The sequence below is a fragment of the Astatotilapia calliptera genome, chromosome 13 (assembly GCF_964374335.1).
Source record: "Astatotilapia calliptera chromosome 13, fAstCal68.1, whole genome shotgun sequence".
Classification (NCBI taxonomy): domain Eukaryota; kingdom Metazoa; phylum Chordata; class Actinopteri; order Cichliformes; family Cichlidae; genus Astatotilapia; species Astatotilapia calliptera.
The window spans coordinates 33,767,050-33,786,928 of NC_137434.1; the positions used below are offsets into that span (position 1 = coordinate 33,767,050).

The 19,879-nt window shown below is 44.0% G+C and overlaps 1 protein-coding gene across 4 annotated transcripts in view; it reads left to right on the plus strand.

The window, feature by feature from the left end:
* Window positions 1–19,879, plus strand: part of gbf1 (golgi brefeldin A resistant guanine nucleotide exchange factor 1) — an 82,717-nt gene that overhangs the window by 38,670 nt on the left and 24,168 nt on the right. For 2 of the 4 annotated variants that reach the window (XM_026190775.2, XM_026190776.2), the window contains exons 4-14: window positions 6,696–6,827; window positions 11,531–11,649; window positions 11,729–11,837; window positions 12,297–12,357; window positions 15,831–15,885; window positions 17,186–17,221; window positions 18,245–18,389; window positions 18,493–18,719; window positions 18,835–19,003; window positions 19,131–19,342; window positions 19,726–19,824. In XM_026190775.2, the coding sequence (XP_026046560.1) occupies window positions 6,696–6,827; window positions 11,531–11,649; window positions 11,729–11,837; window positions 12,297–12,357; window positions 15,831–15,885; window positions 17,186–17,221; window positions 18,245–18,389; window positions 18,493–18,719; window positions 18,835–19,003; window positions 19,131–19,342; window positions 19,726–19,824 (1,364 nt within the window). The remainder of the gene's footprint in view (window positions 1–6,695; window positions 6,828–11,530; window positions 11,650–11,728; window positions 11,838–12,296; window positions 12,358–15,830; window positions 15,886–17,185; window positions 17,222–18,244; window positions 18,390–18,492; window positions 18,720–18,834; window positions 19,004–19,130; window positions 19,343–19,725; window positions 19,825–19,879) is intronic. The other 2 variants (XM_026190777.2, XM_026190778.2) reach the window with 1 other exon arrangement.

Genomic DNA, 19,879 nt, shown 5'->3' on the forward strand with positions numbered 1-19,879 from the left:
ATTTTGGCAGAAATCTGCTAAAAATGTTTTAGTACAGCTTTGGTAAGCCGCACTGCTTGATGGATCGTCAGAGCATTACGCTGCCGTAGTGAGGAGCTTCGCGGAGTAATCTGGGTCCAAAACTCTGTCAGCTTCAGGTTCCAAAGTCAAACGAACACTGAGAGTTAAAAACGGTCTAAATTCTTTCATCTTTAGTTAAATCATCAGTGTTGCTGCTTTATCGGGTGTAACAATTAAGTTTAACATCCATGAAAACAGAATTTATTAAATTTAACGGAGTTAGAAGTTAACAGGAAGTTAGATCGCTAGTTTACACCTAAACATTTCATAGCATGTTCTGACAGAGATTTCTGAAACTAATTCAAACGTACAGCTCTGCTGTCACTTCCAACATAAATGAAGACAGGAAACTAAACAGCAGTGGCGTTTGTAGGGTTATTGAAGTTGGACTACCTGGTATATAATGTTGTGCTACGTGATTGCTAGCGACACAGCTATGTTAGCATAACATTAGCACAGTGAAGCTGGAGGATGAACGCCAACTTTTTTTCCACTCATTAAAAGTTAACGTGAGGGATTCTGGTGGTCAGGGACAAATGCAATCGCATAGCAGGATGCTATACACGGGGCAAACTTCAGTCAGGACAACAAATGAGATTATTCATCCACAATACGAGGTTAGTTATTAATATATTGCAACAACATGGGAACAGAGCAGCTGCGAGAGAATTCAACATTAATGAATCAATGTTACGGAAGTGGAGGAAGCGCAGTTTTTGGCTTTCCCCATATTTCAACAGTGCTTCATCTCTTTGCTATGACTGTCGGCATAATTTGCAGATGATCATGGTTTTAGCCGCTACGATGCTTTCGACCAAAACAGGCGCAGCTTGATGACGTGATTTACTCAGGAACAAATAAAATACTGAAAAAAGCCAAACAATAACATTTTAAGTTATCGAAGTGACTTATATATCATGTTTAACCTGAGTAGCGAAAGACGTCGGTGGGTTTGAAAACGATTTGTCGGGAGTCCGGTGTTCTCATGGCTCTAGTGAGCCTTGCTGTCGCTAACCGATCCGTACCGGAAACCCGATCAGTACCCCACATGCGCAAATCTTGCGTCACTTCCTCTCTTTGCCAACATTGTGACATTGAATATATTTGAATGATACGGTTAGCGCCCAGTTAGCTCCTAGCATTTCTCAGCAGCTCTGACTCATTTTCGACTGCCGGGACATTTAAACAATGGATAATCCATTTACAAACAAATTCATGCTTTTCTCCTCAACAGAGAGCGTCCCCCGATTGAACAAGAGCGCCGTAAAATAAGAAGAATGGCGCCGAATTACAGAGTTAATAATACTGACTTTGTAATATCTCACGTGTAGATTCATCAGCCAGATTAAGTGTTTACTGACAATTGACAGTGATGGCGCACATCATCATCACTATTCCAACAATCCTCTTCACAGACGAGTATAAACACACTCGACAATCAAATTTAACACACGTTTGTAATGACGCTAATTCAGTTTACAATAGGGTTCAGTCGCTCGGTCAGCAGGTGGCGGTATCCTCGTACACTGGGGAGTAAACTGCCATTAAACGAACAGAAGAAGAAGAAAACCCCTGCACATGCGCGGTACGGATCGGGTAGACCCGATTTGTACGGTCAGACTTTGCACATGCGCGGTAAGGATCAAGGAGTCCTGATCCGTAATTATCTTTTTGTTTTTGTCTACATTATATGGAAATGTTTCATTATTGGAAAAATTTTAAGGGATACTTGTTATTCTTAACAGCTTAACAGATACTCTGACCTCTAACTATCGTAAAACGCTTCGACCGGAAGTAGACACCTTTCACACATGCGGGGTACCGATCGGGTTTCCGGCACAGATCGGGTAGTGAGCCTAGCCCCCGGCTAGCTATCGAGCTAGTGGGTAACAGACGTCTCCGAAAACGTCGGAGCGCTTTTGAAAATATGTGGTGTCCTGATAAACTGAGCAGATATTTGAGGTTTACACAGCTACATTCTCGCCTGAAAATATGTTAAACGTTTATTTTGTGACCCAGAAAGAATAATAAGAGTAATATTAAAACTAACTAGCTGCCGCCATTGTTGGAAACTGAGCTGGGCTGTGCTATGAATTCTGGGACACAGCTTCTTCCTCTTCGGGGTTTAACGGCAGCTGGCATCCTTGTACATGCAGTGCTGCCATCTTCTGTTTCAGTCCGTTATTACACTCTTAAATCCTGCTACTGATTCCTGCGTCTTTTGTGATCTTACAAAGCTTCAAACGAGGCGTCGACTATTAAATCAGTCGTCGACGAGTCTGATAGTCGACTAATCGTGGCAGCCCTAGTACATAATTCATCCAAATATCTCAACCCGTGTTTTTTATCATTGTGATGACATCTGTCCTCTGCTTGGTGTCACTCATGGTGAAAGGATTGCTCAAATAAAATGTGTACTTTTGAATTTCAGAGCCACATTTATGTCTGTCTCTCCCTGATGCAGACAACACTACCACCTTAACATGGAGCTACATGACTTGTAGTAAAATGTTACATTTAAAAACTCACCAGAAGTTATTTTCAAACAATTATAAGTTGTTCTTGTCATTTAAGAACCGTGCACATCATCACCAACAGCTACGTTCACCCCATTGCAGGGCTCCTTAGAAGGGACTGTTCAGGCCTCCATGGAGTGCCGCACAGAGGCTCTGGACTTTACACATAAGGATGTTGTGTTAAGTCTGGTACTGAACTATACGTTTTGTCCTCTCTGCCCCACAGAGTTGATTCTGTTCATGTGGATGTTTTCAGTCGCAGAAACGTCTCAGTGACCCACACAGCAGCTTTTTCCACACCTCCCCCTCCTCTCAGTGGCTTTAGTCACTATAGCAACCACATCCCACAGCTGTGTGGTGATGTCACACTTTCTCAGTCATCTAAAGCTCATCATGGCTGATCCTGTAGGTGTGTATGTAGGAGTATTCCTACACTAGCTTTAAAACAGAGTAGCACAGCTGTATTATAGTCCATACATCCAACAAACAGCATTCAAACCTTTGGTGACTGGCCAGGTGTCACAACCTTTACAAAATAATAGGTCATAAATACTTAAATTAATAAGGTTAGGGATATATATATATATATTTGCCTTAGCATGAGGCGCCTCAGCACTGCAGTCACAGACCTTCTTACTTGTGTCACTGGTGGGTTATCAGTGTGTGGGTCCGGGCCACAGCGTCTGTGGCAGAGGGTGTTTCACCACTGCTGTTTGACCTGGCAGAGCTCCCACAGATACATGACTCACCGTCGGTCAGTTTAGTGATGATGACCGTTTATAACACAGGCTCTTATACACTTCCTTTCCATATAACACATTCTTAACATCTCTGTTCAGTAGAGCAGGGCGATATGACCAAAAAAATTTATCACCATATACATTTGAAAAGTTGTGATAACGATATAATTGATGATATAATTGACACGAGACAAAATACTTTACAACTCCTCAACTTTATTAGTGCAAAAAAACCCGACATCAATGTATTTCCACTGAAACAAGCAGCTGTTTTTTATCTGCATTAAAGTTATATAAAAACGTAACAGTGCAAACTCCTCGCTGACAGTTTAACCAAAAGGCATTTCCAGTGGAAACTGGCCGACACATCCTCAGCATAACCATGTATAATATCCACAAAACTTAAAAAGAGGTTATACACACACAGTACGGTAATATTATGTTGAAGCGCAGTGCGTATCACTCTGCGAGGCTCCGCCTACGATAACCGTAATGCTCCGACAATCCATCAAGCGGTGCGGCTTCGTAGCTCAGCAAAGTCGTACTGAAACATCTGACAGATTTTCGAGCGCCGTGCACATAAAATCGTTCCGAGGTCAGTAAACACAACCAGAGTTCATACATAAGGCACACGGGATTATAAGGGGCTCTGTCGACTGTCAGAAAAATCAAAGGACCAGCCCTACTGTTCAGTTTTAATAAATATAGATGACATAGGCAAACCTCACAGCAGGCCTGTCAAACCTATGGCCCAATTATACAGTTATATCTGCCCTGCGAGATAATTTCATATGTCAATTATTAATGTCCCGTCAGTGTGTGGGAGCCGCGGGTTCAGCCCTGCTGAGAATCAGTGCAGGGAGGGGTGGGACTCGATTTCAATGGGCACACCATGTGGCCAATCACATGTAATGACAGACTGGGATCATACCATTATGTGAAAGAGTCAAAGGGGCAGACGTTCCAAAGACAGCAACGGTAGTGGTACAGGCCAGGTACACTGGGACACGGGGAGGTGGGTTTAAAGGCAAGCGTGTTGGGAAAACGTGAAGAGAGCAGCTTCTGACCGCAGTGATAACGGGATGAGCGCAGAATTTCTTAGGAGCTAAAATGAAAAAGATTAAATGTACAGTTATTGAACGTCCCGTAAAATAAACTACATGCAGAAGTGTGTGCATGTTACCACACAAAGTCATTAAGAAATAAACAACTACATGACAGAAAAGTTTCTACTTTACAAAGTTCTGTTTATTTACGACTACAGTGTAAAACCCCAAAAACCTTTTATGCTGTTTTCCAAATGTGTTCATGATAACTGAAGAGTCTTTGTTTGGCTGTCACAGCAGCTTTTTCTTTATCATGTAGAAGAACATTAAACAGACTGTGTCACAGGGATGTGGTGACCTCTGACCTCGGACTGACAGACTTGGCAAAGGAAAATGAGGAGCATGAAGTAGGCAGTGAAAGGATACTGCTGATCCATGAACGGGACAGTAAGTGCTGACTGTGCACTGAGGAGCAAAGGGAGAAAAACGCCACACTCTTGTTGTGTTTGTGGCCTCATTTATATCTGTTCTTCTAAATAGCAACAAATGTCTAAAATCAGCAGACGTCTGCAACGTTCTGGTTTATTTCCCACAGAGTCCAGTCAGCCCTGTAACTGCCTCTTAAAGGGATGCATGGAAGTTAGTGGGTCTCCATCATTAGAAGAACTCCATATTGTGCTTAGATCCTGCATTTTGGGATTGTAGAGCTCCACGACTCTGTTTGGAAAGCCTTACAAAGACACCACAATAAACAGAGGCCTGTTTGCTTTCTGCTTTTGTCCTTTTTGTCTGAACAGTGTCTTCAGCTCAGATTCATCTGCTGTAGTTGCTCCCTGTGCTCTAAGCTTTTCTGCTCCAGTGCCAATAGATGCGCATGTGTTAAAGACGGCCTCTGTTGCTCAGAGAGTTTGCCTCATCCTGATGTGCTCTCTGGGGGCAGAGGTTCACCCCCGGCTCTCTTCCCTTCCTTTGCGAGGGCCATTTGTGAAGGTAATGCACACATGGCTGGATCCTCTCCTACAGCTCTGAGCAGAGAGACGAGCTCCAGCAAGTCAAGGTAGATGGGATCAGGCTCATGGTGAATCATAATGGCTTCATTTCACAAACTGGTTTTCTTTTGGTCTCCAGTTAAGCTCAGCTCCAGTTGGACTTGTGTACAAGACAGACTGTATGCAGCAAACACAGCTCATAGAAGGCAACACGCACCTCTGACTGAAAACTCATTTCTTTATTGCAGTTTGGTCAGTGTCGTCCTGAGGTCAGTCTAAGCTTGGCTGCAGCTATAATTATTTATTTTCCTGGACTTCTCAAAGGCCACAGAGCGGCTGCATTCAGCCCTGTGTTTACTGATGGCCCTTTGGATCGTCTCAGATCTTCCTCTTAAACTACATGTGTTTGAATATAAAGTAATAAACCACTGCCACCCTCCTAGAAAGCTGATGGACACCTATCATAGTCTCTTACTAAAAGTGAGCACCGAGGCTTTGTGATTGCTTCTGCAGATATTTGTGAAAGAACTGCTCTCAGGACCAGGGATGGGATGGGTTTCCATAACTGCTACATCCAGGCCTTGCATCACCACAAGCAGTGCAAGCCACCAGACACAGTAGTGTGAAACAAGCCACCGCTGGACTGTAAAGCCGTGGAGACAAGTGCGAAATGATGCTTCTGACAGTGTGACGAGCAGCACCTGACTGCACTGTGCTGGTACGGTGTGCATTCTTGTAGTCGGCTCTTAGTTTCACCCTCGCTGCTGCAGCACACGGAGACAGCTCCCAACGCTGTGGGAAAAGCTTTCAGGCTCACAGAGTGGGTAGCGGTCCTTTGTAAATATGCTCTTAAATCATTATAGTGATTCATTTTATTTATTGTTCATCACTTCGATCATTATCTGTTGTGTTTACGTGTGTGATATAAAAAGCTAGAGTGTTGGTGACCCTGCGGTGCTCACAGACTGATCTGATTGTTGTTCTTTGGTCGGGTTTTGCAGATTGACCCTAAAAACACTGGTGGAGGTAAAAAATGAAGAAGAATAGATCAATAATAGGGAGTGTGGAGCCTCTTTACCCAAATGCTAACCTATTCTACTGTTAGCACACTTCTCTCCCTGCCTTAGCAGTGCCTGTATCGAAGATCTTGCACCCCCCTCGTCTTCCCCTCACCATTAAGTAAAACACAGGTCATGTTAATTCCTCATCGATTTATCGGCGCAGCTGTTTGCACGAACCATCATTTGGAGTCTGGGGAAAAACTGTTTGCTCCAGATCATGACAGTGATAAAACCTTTGCAGGGGACCGTGTGCCTGATTATGTGTGCCTGCATTGTTTTTCAGAGCTGTCAGATGTTGAACCCAATATTTTCCTGAGGCCTTTCCTAGAAGTCGTGCGCTCCGAGGACACCACTGGACCAATCACAGGCCTTGCTCTTACCTCTGTCAACAAGTTCCTGTCTCACGGCCTTATAGGTAAGAAAATCCTTACCTGTACATGAAAGCGACCTGGTTTCCAGATAGTAGTGGAGCAGCTTCATGTGAAGACTAAACATGCTGATGAATGTACTCGATTCTTAAACAAACCCAAAAACCTCATGCCCAGGATGAGAAAGCATCATTTCCCAGTTTAATCACATTTCCTTCAAATGGTGAGACTGGTGTGGGACCGGTTGTAGGTCTAATATTAATAACAGGAGGGTTCCTGGTAATTGTAAAGCTCTTTGGGTGCCTTGAAAAGCGCTATATAAATCAAATCCATTATTATTATTATTGTTATTATTATTATTATTATTATTATTATTATTATTATTATTATTGATGATGATGATGATGATGATGATGATGATGATGATGATGATGATAATAATAATAATAATAATAATAATAATAATAATTATTATTATTATTGTTATTATTATTATTATTGATGATGATGATGATAATAATAGTAATTATTATTATTGTTATTATTATTATTATTATTATTGATGATGATGATGATGATGATGATGATGATGATGATGATAATAATAATAATGATAATAATAATAGTAATTATTATTATTGTTATTATTATTATTATTATTATTGATGATGATGATGATGATGATAATAATAATAATAATAATAATAATAATAATAATAATAATAATAATAGTAATCATTATTATTATTATTATTATTATTATTATTATTATTATTGATGATGATGATGATGATGATGATGATAATAGTAATTATTATTATTGTTATTATTATTATTATTATTATTGATGATGATGATGATGATGATGATGATGATGATGATGATGATAATAATAATAATAGTAATTATTATTATTGTTATTATTATTATTGTTATTATTGATGATGATGATGATGATGATGATAATAATAATAATAATAATAATAATAATAATAATAATAGTAATCATTATTATTATTATTATTATTATTGTTATTATTATTGAATAAATAGCAGAAAAACAGTTAAGCATGAGGTCAGCCTCGGGCGAGGGGGTCAGACGTGTGTGTGTGTAAGAGCCATTTAAACCATGAATTACATTCTGCAGATTGTGTGTCAGATGTTGTCATGTGTCTCACACAGTGTTGGGATAGTGGCTGACTGTAGTGTGCTAGCACCAGCAGCCTCTTTTTTTCTAGGTGAAATCCAGGCCAGAATGTGGCTGTGGGGCCTGTGTCTGTGACTTGGTTCAGCAGATGAAGGAATACGAACACCTGGCTGAGGTGACTTTCTTTATGATACCAAGAAGAGCGGAAACCACCTTCAGGTGAAGTCCAGGAGCGCAGTCGGCCCAGGAACATGTTTCTGTTCTTCATAGCTGCTGCAGAATGAACCGAAGGTCGCTGCCATCGTTGGCCTCGTCAGGGAAATGTGGCCCAGTGTCTGCCAAGTGTGAAATGACGATGCATCACCAGGTGTTGGTGTGAGCAGCAGGGTCTGAGGCAGCGTGACGGTGCTGTCAAACGGCTGTAGGCACCCTGTTAGAGAGCTGCTGGGAAACTGTCTTGGTGCTCGCTCCTTTACATTGAAGATTTCTTGCGAAGGATGTGAATAAAACTGAGGAGCAGCTTCAGTCGGTGCAGAGCTGCACCCCATCTAGGCCAGCTAAGGAAAAACCTGAAACTTAGAAGCTGCATGTCATTAAGTTTCTGAGCAGGTAGAAGATAAATGGACTCAAACATGACCGTTCCAGTCACATACTGCCCCCTGCTGGCCACACAGACACCACAGAGTAAGGCTTTGGTGGATTTCTGTTTTCTGGATGCAAGTTTTCCTCACTGAGCGTTTGTAAAGCTGCCTGCAGTCACACAGGCCTGTCAAAGTGCAGAGAGAGAACAGCGTGGGTGTCACACAAATATGATACAAAAAGGTCAGCACACTGTCAGGCTACACTGGAATACAGTTTAATAGTGGAATAGTCTACAGACATCTCTGTGGAAATGACTGTCAGACGCACACATTTTAATTTTACTTAGAGAGCAGTGGCTCCTCTCTGTGGTCGGAGGGCTTCTGGCAGAGCGAGAGCAAACTAAGCCCGGTTGTTGACAGATATCCAGAAATGGGGTCTATTCGCTCTCATCTTATTGCTCATCTTTCCCCCTCTGCCCCTTCTTTATTTTCTCAGAGTCTCCTGTAGTCAGCAGTCCCACACTGTGCTGCTAGCAGCCGCGTGGTCACTGGACCTCACAGGGCTCAGCCGAGGCTTAGGCTGCAGGGACTGCCAGAAGAGACGAGCTTAGAGTACAGCTGAAGCCTGCCTGGGGCCGAGGCATGAGTAAACTCTCATGTTCTTAATAAACTGCCTGCTGTAATGAAACAAAGTGTCACACAGGGCCATTTGCTGAATCTCACAGTCAGAGCATTAAAGAAAATGAGTGTAAATACAGTCAACTAGTTCTTTGGACGCATGCTCAGTGTGTGAAAAGCTGATTGTAGTTCAGACCCCGCTCTGTGACGAGAACCACAGCTCATAGTTAGCAGAGCAGCATGGTGTGCTGTTAGGAAGATGACCAGGTGAACAAACTGCTCAGGAACAGAACGAGTATAAATCCAATAAAGTAAGTGTTCCCTGTGTGTGGTTTGTCATGCAGAGTGCAGCTCGAGCTCTTTTTGTGCGTCGCTGCCTCTGCGCCCACTCTGTTATGCCACAGAATGTGTGTGTTTCTGGACCACAGTTTGATAGACTCGACTTCATGTGGCAGCTGTTTCAGCCCCCTGTTGACTTTGCAGCCCCGCTACCCCCCCCACACACACACACACTGAGCCTCTCCTTTCCTCAGTGTTATTTTAAACCCCCCCACCATAGCCCACCTTTGGACACCACTTGCCTCCGCTCTGTGCCAGAGGAAGGATTAGTGTTTTCTATCACTTCTGTCTCTCTGCTCGATCCCCATGTGGCTCCAGTTTCTCTGTGTGGGTGTTGGATGTTTCCAACACGACCTCCACGGTTGTTGTCGCCCTCGACTCTGGAGGGATGTCAGCATGACTCCATCTCCCTGGACTTTTCTGAAACCAGTTCTCAGCCTTAAACGAACCACCGACTCTTGTTCTCCACACCATCTGTCAAAGAGCAAATTCCCAAGAAGTGTCTTTAACTTTAATTACATATCATGTAGTAAACACATGTTCAGAGGGAAAGGTTGTGTCAGAGTGTTAATGTTGACAGGCTGCATTGTTGCCTCGCTGGGATAGTCCTAATCCCCCCCCTCCTGCTTATTAGTTAATGAATTGCTGCTCGTGAGGATGGTGGGAAAGAAAAACAAGATGGCTCAGCCACTCTGGTTTCAAAAACACTGGGGCTGTTGCTCTGACAGGAGTCGGTGGACGTAAGCTGTTTGTCCAAGCTTACGTTCAATAAAGGGCCACATCTGGTCTCTAGATCCACGGTTTGAAGCACGTTGTCGATGGATGCTGTTGGACATGTCTTCATAGTTGCTCATTGCCACCACGTGTTGGATATCATGGCTCACACTGTATTTATGTCACCGCTGAACATCTGGCAGTCACTGATTGGAGGAAAAATGCTCACTTTACGGTGCTCTGTGCTCAGTGTTGGGGAGTAACGGAATACATGTACCGCCGTTACGTATTTAAAATACAAAATACGAGTAACTGTATTCCGTTACAGTTACCGTTTAAAAAGGTGGTATTCAGAATACAGTTACTTTGTTGAAATAAATGGAATACACTGCGGTACTTTCCTGTTTCATGTTGTCGCGGGTCAGGACTGTTTGGGTTTGTTTGACAGCTACGTTCTGTTGTTCCAGGCGGCAGCGTTACGGTTGCCATGGTTACAGGGCGACGCTCTCTCTCTCTCTGCGACTGTGTGTTTCCTGGGTGAGAGAGCGCCTTTTCGTTGTTGTTGTGCTAAGCTAACAGGCAGAATGCTACAAGCATAGCTCTAAAGAATGTAGCATCATGGGCAGTGTAGTTGTAAGTAAGCTATTAAGACTCGACTGTACACCGTGTTCCTGTTTTCCTCCGAAAACAATAAGTTCCGTTGGAGCAGCCTTTCGACGCCTCTCTCTGTCTCTCGCAAGAAAAGTTGACCCACACAACAAAGTAAAGCTATTTTTCGGCTACGAGCCGACAGGGACCCCGCCGTATTAGTCAGAGGTCCCTTTACTACAGTTCGGAGTCGCGGACCTTCAGTAATAGTAATAAATCACACAGCAATAGTACATTCACGTTGTTGTAAAAAGCACGATAATATATTAAGTAATCCAAAGTATTCAGAATATGTTACTGTCATTGAGTAACGTAACAGAATACGTTACAGAATACATTTTGGGGCATGTATTCTGTATTCTGTAATGGAATACATTTTAAAAGTAACCTTCCCAACACTGTCTGTGCTACATCATTTTATATGCTTGTGGTGTATGCCACACGTTCTGCAGCAGCAAAAATAATAGTTGATTATTAATGAAGGAAATCTCAAAACTGGCCGTCATACGTTTTGAGATGACTGAATCAAGTCTTCCTTTATTCAGCCAGCTGTGCGAAAGCTCAAGATGAAGACGATGTAGCATAAGTCCAGTCGAGCTGGACCTCATCAATGAACACGCGTCTGAGAGTCAGTCTCTCTTCGGCGCCCCTTCAGTGACGACAGTCTGACTCTGAGAACCTTCTGTTTGTTGTCTGTTGGCAGATGCTAGCCACGAGGCAGCAGCGGAGGCCATTGAGAACATGGCGGACGCCGTCACGCACGCTAGATTTGTAGGAACAGACCCGGCCAGTGATGAAGTTGTCCTTATGAAAATTCTACAGGTATGCCCCGTTTGTTTGGTCAGCGCTGTCACTGCCAACCACAGTATGCATGTTAGTACAGTTGTACCTGCTGCTTCAGGTCCTGAGGACTTTGTTGCTGACACCAGTGGGAGCCCACCTGACCAACGAGTCTGTTTGTGAGATCATGCAGTCCTGCTTCAGGATCTGCTTTGAGATGCGTCTGAGTGGTAAGTTTATTTGAAGCTAATTCAAGGAAGCATTGCATCCTTATTGGAAACAGTTTGATCAAGTTTTACTGGCACATTCCAGCAGCTCCTTCACAACACGGCTCCTGTGATGCAGTGTTTATCATTTAATGCCTGTGAAATGGTACTCAGACAGGCTGGGAGTGAAGAATAAAGCTGAAATAATAAGAATATTAAATCATTCTGACCCTGAGGACTCGACATTAGGTACAGTGTTTGTGTGAGATTAGCCTCACACTGATAACAGAAGACATTTTCACATCTTATTCATCTTATTGGACGACCTGTTCTTCGGCTGTACCGCCGTCTTCTGTGAGGTTCTAGTCCAGTCCTGTTATTTACATAAAAATATCAAATTATGTCTTAAACTGTCTCCACCCAGAGGCGTCTCCTCTCTCACGCAGTTTTTGGTTCTCATGTCTCTAATGTCTGTGTGTGCAGAGCTCCTCAGGAAGACGGCTGAACATACACTGGTCGACATGGTGCAGCTGTTATTCTCCAGGTAAATAAATGACGGGGTTGTGTTGGTGGTTTGTTGCAGATGGCAAGTTGACAGTCTTTAATATAAATGAGGAAGGTTGTAAGACAAACACTCTCGTTTTGGAACTTAAAATAAATGTCCATAGTAAGTTTGCCAGAGATACAGGTTAGCACCTCATGGCAGGATATTCAGAAGAGCCTGAAAAGTGGAGGCAGAGCTTTGTGAGCTGTGGGCTCACTGACAGGCTTTGTGTCCACATTAAATACATGATCACACGTTCAGTAAGATCTGTGAGAGAAATGCTTATTGTGTCTTAAATGTTTGTCTTTTGACCAGAACACTCACCACAAGCTGTTGTTACCTCAGTCTGTTTCTTCCAATGTAAGATTCTGTATATGAAGTTTGCCAAGTTTATTCTGATATTTGAACAGCGCTGCTCCCGACAAAGGGAAAACCAATCCTGCAGGGAGACCTACCTCGGCACTTGTGAAGCCAAAGGGCAGATTTGCTTCACCATATTTTCTAGTCTTTGGCTTAGAATGAAGTTGGTTTGGAAACATATTCAGCGATGCTTTGTGTTTCTGTGGGCGCCCATGCTAGCAGCGTCCAAGCGTTTTGTTTTTTCCCCCCATTTTCATTCCGCTCCCCCCCTGCATTGGCTCTCCACCCCCCCACTTTGGGAAGGTCTGGTCTAATCAAACCGCCCTCTCACTCACTCACAGCACCATCGTCCACACCATGTGTTCAGGAGTGCCAGGCACATGTGGTCACAGACAAAGGGATGAGCCACTTGAGCTGCATGCTGTATGATCTGCATATAGATAAAGCTGCTCTCTGATTCAGCAGCAATGTTCCAGCCCCCATAAATATTAAGCACACACACATCACGCACTGAGTTAGCATTGCCAGCAACGCCACATAGAAGCAATCAGCAAAAGCATGTCTGCTGATGTGAGTGAAACCGACTGCAGCTGGATAACAAACAGAGCTTAAATTAAAGGTGTGATTTGCTTCACCTCCTCCCTGATGTTGTGCATTCTTAACTAAGACTATTTGACATGGGGTTTGTCACAAAGCACTAGCTTATCGTCCTTTCAGTGAAGTCCAGAATTAGTTTTTGCCGAGGTTGTTGCCGTTTGCTGCCAGTTCCTCCGAGCAGTCCAGTTGTTATTTGCTGCCTGGATTCTTGTTATCAAGTCCTCTTACAAGACTTGACTGTGTTAGCATAAATCTCACTAACAGACATTTCAGCACACGAGCAGGTGCAATGAAGGAGTCTGGACTTTTACTCTATTGTTCTCATCCTGCACTCTCGCACACACAGACACACATACGACTCGCAGCTCATTTCCTTCGTGTTCAGCCCCAGCCCCCCGCTTGTCCACAGACCCCAGATAATAGAGATGTGAGTCTGGGATGCCCTCCACCCTCACCCACCTCCATCAGAGAGTAATGAGCAGCAGCTCAGTCTTAGATTGGCTGCTGAACGTATTAAGCATGTTAATCTGTTGGACCCACAGATCATCCAATAATCGTGCTTACAGAACAACACTCTATTAACGCTGAGCTAATGTCAGGAGAAGGCTGCTGGCTCGCACAGTGCGTGCGTGCGTGCATGCGTGCGTGCTTGGATGTTGATGAGCTCTAATCTCATCATTTTCTAGCGAAGCTTTAGCTTCACAGAAACCTGGTGACACACACTAACATACTCTGTGTGATGCCTTACGTTTGTGGCTTCACTGAATGTGCTGGCACTCTTACAGTAATATTTCCTCTTAAGCAGCTTATGACAGGCTCTGTGTTTAGTGCTATATGTTTTTTCTTTTGGGTTTTTTTATTATTTATTATTGTACTTTTGTAGAGTTTTAATCAAAAAGTCGTTGTTAGTGTTTTGGCTTTTGGTTCAGGGCTAAAGGATGCACTAAATAACTTTAAAGCAGTGTCCGTGCAGGAGCCAGTTACCACCTCTGGGCCAGTATACAGCAGTTATTTAAAGCCTCTGCCTAAATAAACAGGGAGGCGTGAACTTTTGGTTTACACGCTAATAAAGGAATGGCACAGAATTACTGCTGTGACTTCAACAAATCAGTCACTGGACACTTTTCAAAGACTACCAGTCCAATTTGATTTAAAAACAACTTTAATTTGTTTTTCTTTGGCTCTGTCATGCAGACACATTACTTTTGCTGTAATGAGCTGTTAATTAGTCATCGATGATTTTGATAGTCGACGTAATCGTGGCAGCCTTATTCGACAGCCAACATCCAGACTGACGGCGAAACAACCAGTAGGTCAGCATTCCAATATTCGGAAGAAGCAACTGCTAACACAACTAGAGATTAACAATGTACCATATAAATGCTACGGCGAAGAGGAGCCAGGACATCAGGGGGGAGATGTCATCATCCTCACCCTCCAAGATTGGTCCAAGATCAAGGCGGTGTGGAGGGAAGCTGGGGAACTGTTAGAGCTGGAGAAAGGTGTGATGAAGAATACCTTACCTTGCATGCCTTAGGCCTTAGAAACTGCCAAGCAAAGCATGGCCTCGGCTTACTGCCTGAACAGGTACACCAGAGAAGGAAGTCATGAGAATAAACCAGCTGTTCTCCACTCAGCCATCCAAGGTGTGCTCTCAGTGGCAGAGTACATAATGCACAGGCACACGGCTCAGTACATGAATACGTCAGTACAAGAAAGTCTACAAATGCCTCGTAGATCCTGGAATTCCTAGAACACCACAACATCAACAGGACCCTGATGGCGAGCAACACTAGAGGCCTACTTCAAGCACACAACGCTATCAAGCGTGGGATGCGTCTGTCCTGTGCAAGCCTGAACCCTCTCAGTGAAACAGCAAAGATACTGGAGTGGCATTTGGACTGGAGACGTGTAATTGGATGATAACAAAGAGGGAAGGTAGTCAGAGCTCAGGCTATCATGTCTGTGTAGGGCCTCGGTCAGCCAGGTCATGATAATCGAAAGAGCTTGGGAGGAACAGTGACTGGACTTCTTTGAGTTTCTTGACGAGGTTTCATCTGAGAAGCTTCTTCAGTTCTAAGAGGAACTGGTGGAGAGATTGAAGCTGTTCTTTAAGAGAGCCATTGATCATCTGCCCAATCACATGAGCCAAGATGTGAAAACAGGTGTGGGTCAGTATCAGCCAAGGTTTTGGATGAACCCATTGGGAGACCTTGCCCCACCCTATCACGTGATTTATCGATATCAAATGACCCAAGACGTGAGTGGACATCAAGCCGTCTGGGACGGGACCTTAAACCTGGATTAGATGAGCTCCGTAGATTACAATAGAAATTGTCATGAAAATAAAGAAAACCCATTAAATGAGAATGTGTGTCCAGTCTTTTGACTGTTGGTGTGTTTGCTTCCATTTCTAATTCACTTACATCATCTAAGATGCACAGCGTGGGCGAGGTTGGTGATTTATGTCCTGGACTGTAGATGGGATGTTGTAACATGTTCATGTCTCTTTACAGACTCCCCCAGTTCAAAGAGGAGGCCAAGAGTTATGTTGGTGCTAACATGAAGAAGGTAACATGGCTGAGATTGTGAATGTGTGCTGCTTGCTGTCATCGTGCTTTCTCTTATTCTTTGTTAATCTTCCGTCTGAGTCTGTGTCCTCCCCCTGTGCTTGGATCCACTTTATTATTTGTAACTATTAGTTTTCTTTTCAAGTTTCCTGTACTTGGATGTGTCCCTGTTCTCCTTCCCACAGACCCTACCTGTCATACTGGACTCTGAGGATGTTATTTGTGCAGAGCAGCATAGAAACACAAGTCAGAGTGGGGTAGACAGGGTACTTAACTGGCAGGGTTAGCATGGCTTCTTGGTGGGAGTGCATGAGCGCATGAGCGTTAAACATCGGTGGTTTTAAGGATGTAGTTGAATCAAACATCAGCATCTCAACATTTCTGCAGTATCCACCAGTGAGCAGCACAGTGGTGCTGTGGTGTAGACTGCAATTACATGTTGTAGTTGCACTAAGTGATAACAAGAAGAGTTAACAGCTACACTCTGGCTTTATCTATCAGATGCTGCTCTTTTATTGCACTGTTAGAGATGACATTTGTGAGTCCTTTGTACTGTATATGCAAAAATAATTAGGTGAGTTTTCTCCTTGAGCCCCTGAGAGGTGTTCAAGCCGTGACTGTGGTGCTCTGTTCGCCTGCTGCTGACTGCTCCTGCAGCTTCTAATGGCAGTTTTTATCTGAAGCTCATTCTTACATTGCACCGGCTTTATGGGCAAAATCACTTTACAGCTTTAAATGTGTAAATCTTTTACATATTTAGTGTAATTAGAAGATCTATCACATGACTAAATATGAAGACGCTTTGAGCTTACAGGTAAATTCAATCCCTGCAAACATAAGTCAGATGCAGGTTAAAGTAAACGGCTTCATCCAGTCAGCTGTGCTCACCTCTATGAAAGCCTGTTGTGGTTCAGTCTGGACTTTCTGTGGATGTCCCTGCCTCTGAAGCACTGACTGGTACAGCACTGTACACCACAACACAACAATGACCCTTGTTTGTCCTTTGAGCTGCTGGTTACGTGTCACGTCACATATGTGTATTCGATGCAGATTGGGGTGTTCCCAGAGTTTTAGCGCTTGTTGCTTCTTGCATGGTCTGCCTGTCCACTGACACATCTGTGCTGGCTGCTCTTGGTTACAGCCTACAGTGACTGTGCACTCTGATCCGGAGCACTGTTTGCACTCCTCCCATCGTGCATAGATGTGTATGCTCAGTTGTGTTATGTGTTGGTCCCACTTATCTGCTGATAATGTTATCCATCACTAATCACGGGCCTTGCCTGCTCCCCTTCTCTTCTGAGGCTTACAATATCTTGTGGAAAAACAAACGTGTGCAGGTAAGGAAGATTACTCTCAGTATTTAGGCTAGGGCAGTATATAGATTCTCTCCCAATAACCTTTGACTTACCCTCGCTACCTTAACCTCTTTTCCTTTACCTGTGACCTTGGCAAGATGGAGGCATGACATGACACAAACAGGAAGCAGGCCTGCAGATCCTGCTGATCATTGTGTGACACATAGCAGTGTATGACTGTGTAATACTCACATCTGGATTATCACACTTTAAATGATTGAATTCATTTGGGCTACACAGCTGTTGGATTTCATTTGCCAATATGTGTCCCAGCTGTTAGCAGATAGCTTTTTTTTTTTGTATGTGTGTTTTTCTTTATTTAAAACAGACTTCCAACTATCCCAAGTGTTAAATAAATAAATAAATAGTTAGAGGATGAAAACCTTAGGGAATATTCTTCCAGCAGAAGTCTCTTCCTGTTCTTTTTTGACTCTTTCTCATAGTGGGGCAGGGCTATGCGATCTGCATACAGGGATCGTTTCATATTCTGTTCAGTGCAATCATTTTCATTGCTTTAGATGATGGTTTGTAATAGTGCGCCACAGGAGAATCAGCCAGACAAGTCAAGGAGCTCGTTTCTAAACTGTAGCATGAAAACAGCAGAAAACCGTGCTGTGCAAACTATGTGGCAAGTAGACGCCAACACAACAAAGCTGCACTAGCTAAGCGAGAGTAACGTGCGAGAGTATGGAGACAGTTTACCAACGAGACGTCGTCAAGTGCTCAGATAAACCTGAGACGTTAGAATGACCTTCTCCCCGCAGCACGCCATGTCATAAAGAGTCACTAATACAATAACGAGCATATATACAAGCATATATAAATCTGGTTTCAAAGCACTCCACTCCAGGTACACAGCGCCGGCTGAAGACATGCCACACGAGTCCCGGTGCCTCTTGTGTATTACGAGTGTGTAAATGATCTGGATATAAAGAGAAGTGAAACATTGTCATTGCTCAGTGATGATGGACCAGCTGACTCACTGAACCACTGTGTTTCCTCCAGCTGAAGATGCGTGCCGGTGGCATGAGCGAGTCATCTAAATGGAAGAAACAGAAACGTTCTCCGCGGCCGCCTCGGCACATGGTCCGTAGTTCCTCCGGTCAGATGGAACCAAGCCAGCCCAGCACGCTCAACAACAACCTCTCGGGTAGGACGCGCTGTCGTAATAATGGACTCACAGCCGTCTGTAAGCAGAGCTTGGCTTTCAGGTCTTTGGTGGAGCGCTGTATGACTGGATCCTGTGTTCTCAGGTGGTGTCCCGTTCATGGAGGAGGGCTTGTCCAATCCCAGCCTTCCTGTCTCAGACAGCTCTGCCTCATCTATCTGCAGCCCAACAGCCACTGACAGCGGCCTGGACACCTGCTCAAAAACTACTTCCAGGGAAGACCTTTCTGACCTGGATCAGTGCAGCTCTGCATCAACCGCTGGTGCAGCCATTGCACTCACAGGGACTGAGTCTGGCTCTACAGATGCACAGGTGAACATGTTTCTAATGGCTCTTGTTTACATTTTCGGCTCCGTGAGAGACATTGTATTTCCTCGCTTCTCCCTGTCCTTCTCTAATCTCTTGTGCTGCGCCTCTTTCTGTCTAGTTTGAGGGCCAGCAGGCTGAACCAGCCCCGTCAGCCTCAGTGGAGTCCATCCCTGAGGTTCTGGAGGACAAAGACTCCATTACAGAGCAGTCAGACAGTGCCTCTGTCCATGATATGGATTACGTCAACCCCAGAGGCGTCCGCTTCACACAGTCCACGCAAAGAGATGGTAGGATCCAGCTGAATTTAGCAAGAAGGGCAGAAGATGATCTGAGAGTTCCACGTTTCTGTGATGTATAAAGACAGCTGTAGAGCGGTTCTCTCTAACCTCTTGTCCTTTTGCCTCTTGTCTGTAGGAGCATCCCTCATCCCGTATGGCCTGCCGTGTCTCAGAGAGCTGTTTCGTTTCCTGATTTCACTGACCAACCCTCATGACCGCCACAACACTGATGCTATGATGCACATGGGGCTGCAGCTGCTGACTGTAGCCCTGGAATCAGCACACATCCCTAACTACCAGTCCTTGTTAGTGCTGGTCAAAGACGAGCTCTGTCGACACCTGTTCCAGGTAAATTAAATGTAGATGATGTCATTGCTGACAGTGAGGAGCAGTCCTCGTCAAAGCCGCGGTCTTATTTTGGTAACTCTGTGCTGATCGGAGTCTTTTTAGCGATTATTGGCTTTTTATTGAACTAAAGCATCTGGTCCAGGTTCCTTACTGAGACGGCTAAAAGTGTAGCACCATATATTTGTGTTTCACTGCTAATGACAGACATGACCGGAGTGTTTTTAGGTTATAAACCCAGAGATCTACTCTTAACCTTCTCGACTGATTTATCTGACCTCAGATGGACTGATTGGTTCTCTTTGTCGAGGCCTGAGTCCTCTGCAGGGCAGTACGCTGGTGTAGTTATGAGGCCTTGCTGATGAAGTACCTCATCTGTGTTCCAGCTGCTGAGTGTGGACCGTATGAACCTGTATGCTTCATCCATACGGGTTTGCTTCTTGCTCTTTGAAAGTATGAGAGTGCACCTGAAGTTTCAGCTGGAGGTAGCTGTTCTCATTGATCCACACTCCTGTCATTCAGCTTTCATAGCGTTAGTCC